Here is a 1,998-nt window from a genome sequence, read left to right as displayed (position 1 = left end):
ACCATCTCTAGCTTCGTCCACCTTTTATCCGAAATCTTTTTAGCCCCCCTAACCTTCTAGAACTGAGAGCCCAGCTTTCTTCCCGTGAACGTGGCATTCTTACACAGCTAGCGGTTCCTCGACAATTGATGTCACCCCCTGCAAGCAACCATTTACCCAAAAGAATTCATGTCACATCACCCAACTTTTATCCCGGCTTCTCTCGTATATTCACACGTATGCCCCAAAGGAAATCTCTTTTTTCACCCCAGCCAGAAAATCCCTGTCCCCCTCCACTATCACACCCGATCTCGTCACTGGGATTTATTCGCTTAACACTTCCTACGAAATATACTTCTTGTCCTTCAGAAACTTCCCTCTACGAACATAATTATTCCCCCAACAGCAACTACCCTGTCGACCTTTAATCGCCCCTTCCCGGTCGTGATCACCCCCCGATTATTTTATACCAAACCCCCACTTATGATCCGAATATCAAAAAACACCACAAGGAACAATTAGTTTGCACCCAAAAAAAAACTCACCAGATCCAGGTGCCTGACATCCCCTTCTCAGAAAGCTTCACAAGACCTGCCAGTAGGAAGTTTCCTTAAGGAATGGCACAGATCAGTCTATCCACCCGATGAAAGCGGATCTACTGGCTGGAAATGCGACCCCTGAAGTGCCTCACTGTCCTCAGACTAGGGGTTACTGCATCCATTGCTCTGCCACCCCTTGCCACACTGTGCTCTTCTCAGCCCTTGGGTGACTATAAAATACCTTTGTCTCTATAGCATGCCATACCATGAGATACCCAACCCTTCCAAATTACTGCCCTAAACAACTTTCCCATCCCACCCCATCAGAGAAAGAACCCTGAGCTGCTAAATATGTCTAGCCAATATATACCCCCCTAGACTTTCTGTACTCCTCCTACCCCACCCAGAAATACCCTACATGGTGAGAAGCCCCCAATAAGCAAGTGCCTTCTTCTCCACATTCCTACCAGACATGTTTCATCTCCCCCAGATCAGGTCTGACCCCCCCATTACACAATATTACACATTATTATACATTATGACACATTATTATACATTATTACACATTACTATACATTATTACACCTTATTATACATTATTACACATCATAAAGCATCCAGGGGCTGATAACATGACAACTAACTTCCAGAAGACACAACTCCCAGCACCACAGCTGGACCTCTTTACAACTTCCAGCCAGACCCCACCTGCTCCAGTATGACCCTCCGTGGGGTTCATCAGACCCTCTGGGGCAATAAGAATCTCCAGCCCCCGGACCATGCGGGGTGATAGCCCGACCCAGACCCTGATAGCGCCCGCCGGCTCCGCGGAGCACTTCGAGCCACTTCCAGCATCAGCATCCCGAAGAGAGAGGCTCGTCGGTCACTAGAAGCAGCCAGAGCCCCGGGCAGCGCTCATCAGCGACACCCCGCATCGCGACATAACCCCGGGGCACGAGAAGTCACACTCACCGCTGCTGGTAGGAGCTGACCCCGGGCACATTGTGCGGGTGGCTCCCGTTGGTTCCCCCGCTCCTGGTCGCCCCAGGCTCGGGAGGAGCCCCGCCAGCTCCTGGAGCCGCCGTCACCTGCACGCTGAAGTCCGGGAAGATCCTGATCATCTCGCCGGCCGCTGTGTGACTGAGCCCGGGCAGATCACATCCCCTGCCCGGGGAGCCCCGCACACCATCCGGCACAGAGACCCGGGGAGAGAGGGAGCGAGACAGACACAGACAGACAGACAGACAGAGGAGGAGAGAGGGGCTGCTGCACTCACACCATCCTCCTAGTGAGCAGCTGCTGCTACTACTGAGCCTGCAACTAGTGACAAGGGGCTACACTGCACCGTCTACACACTGCCATCACACACACACTGCCATCACACACACACTGCCATCACACACACACTGCCATCACACACACTGCCATCACCTACACACACTGCCATCACACACACTGCCATCACACACACACTGCACAC

At 52.4% G+C, this 1,998-nt stretch overlaps 1 protein-coding gene across 2 annotated transcripts in view; it reads right to left on the bottom strand.

The window, feature by feature from the left end:
- Nucleotides 1-1,769, bottom strand: part of NPAS3 (neuronal PAS domain protein 3) — a 181,502-nt gene extending 179,733 nt beyond the window's left edge. The window contains exon 1 of one of the 2 annotated variants that reach the window (XM_053475224.1): nt 1,491-1,769. In XM_053475224.1, coding sequence (XP_053331199.1) covers nt 1,491-1,639 — 149 coding nt within the window. In that variant the 5' untranslated portion in view covers nt 1,640-1,769. Of the gene's footprint in view, nt 1-524; nt 851-1,490 lie in introns of those variants that run through there. The other variant, XM_053475226.1, reaches the window with a different exon arrangement.
- Nucleotides 1,770-1,998: the final 229 nt, after the last annotated feature.

The sequence above is a fragment of the Spea bombifrons genome, chromosome 9 (genome assembly GCF_027358695.1).
Source record: "Spea bombifrons isolate aSpeBom1 chromosome 9, aSpeBom1.2.pri, whole genome shotgun sequence".
Lineage (NCBI taxonomy): Eukaryota > Metazoa > Chordata > Amphibia > Anura > Pelobatidae > Spea > Spea bombifrons.
The sequence above is the reverse complement of the archived record's forward strand: the minus strand, read 5'-3'. Positions and strand labels throughout refer to the sequence as shown.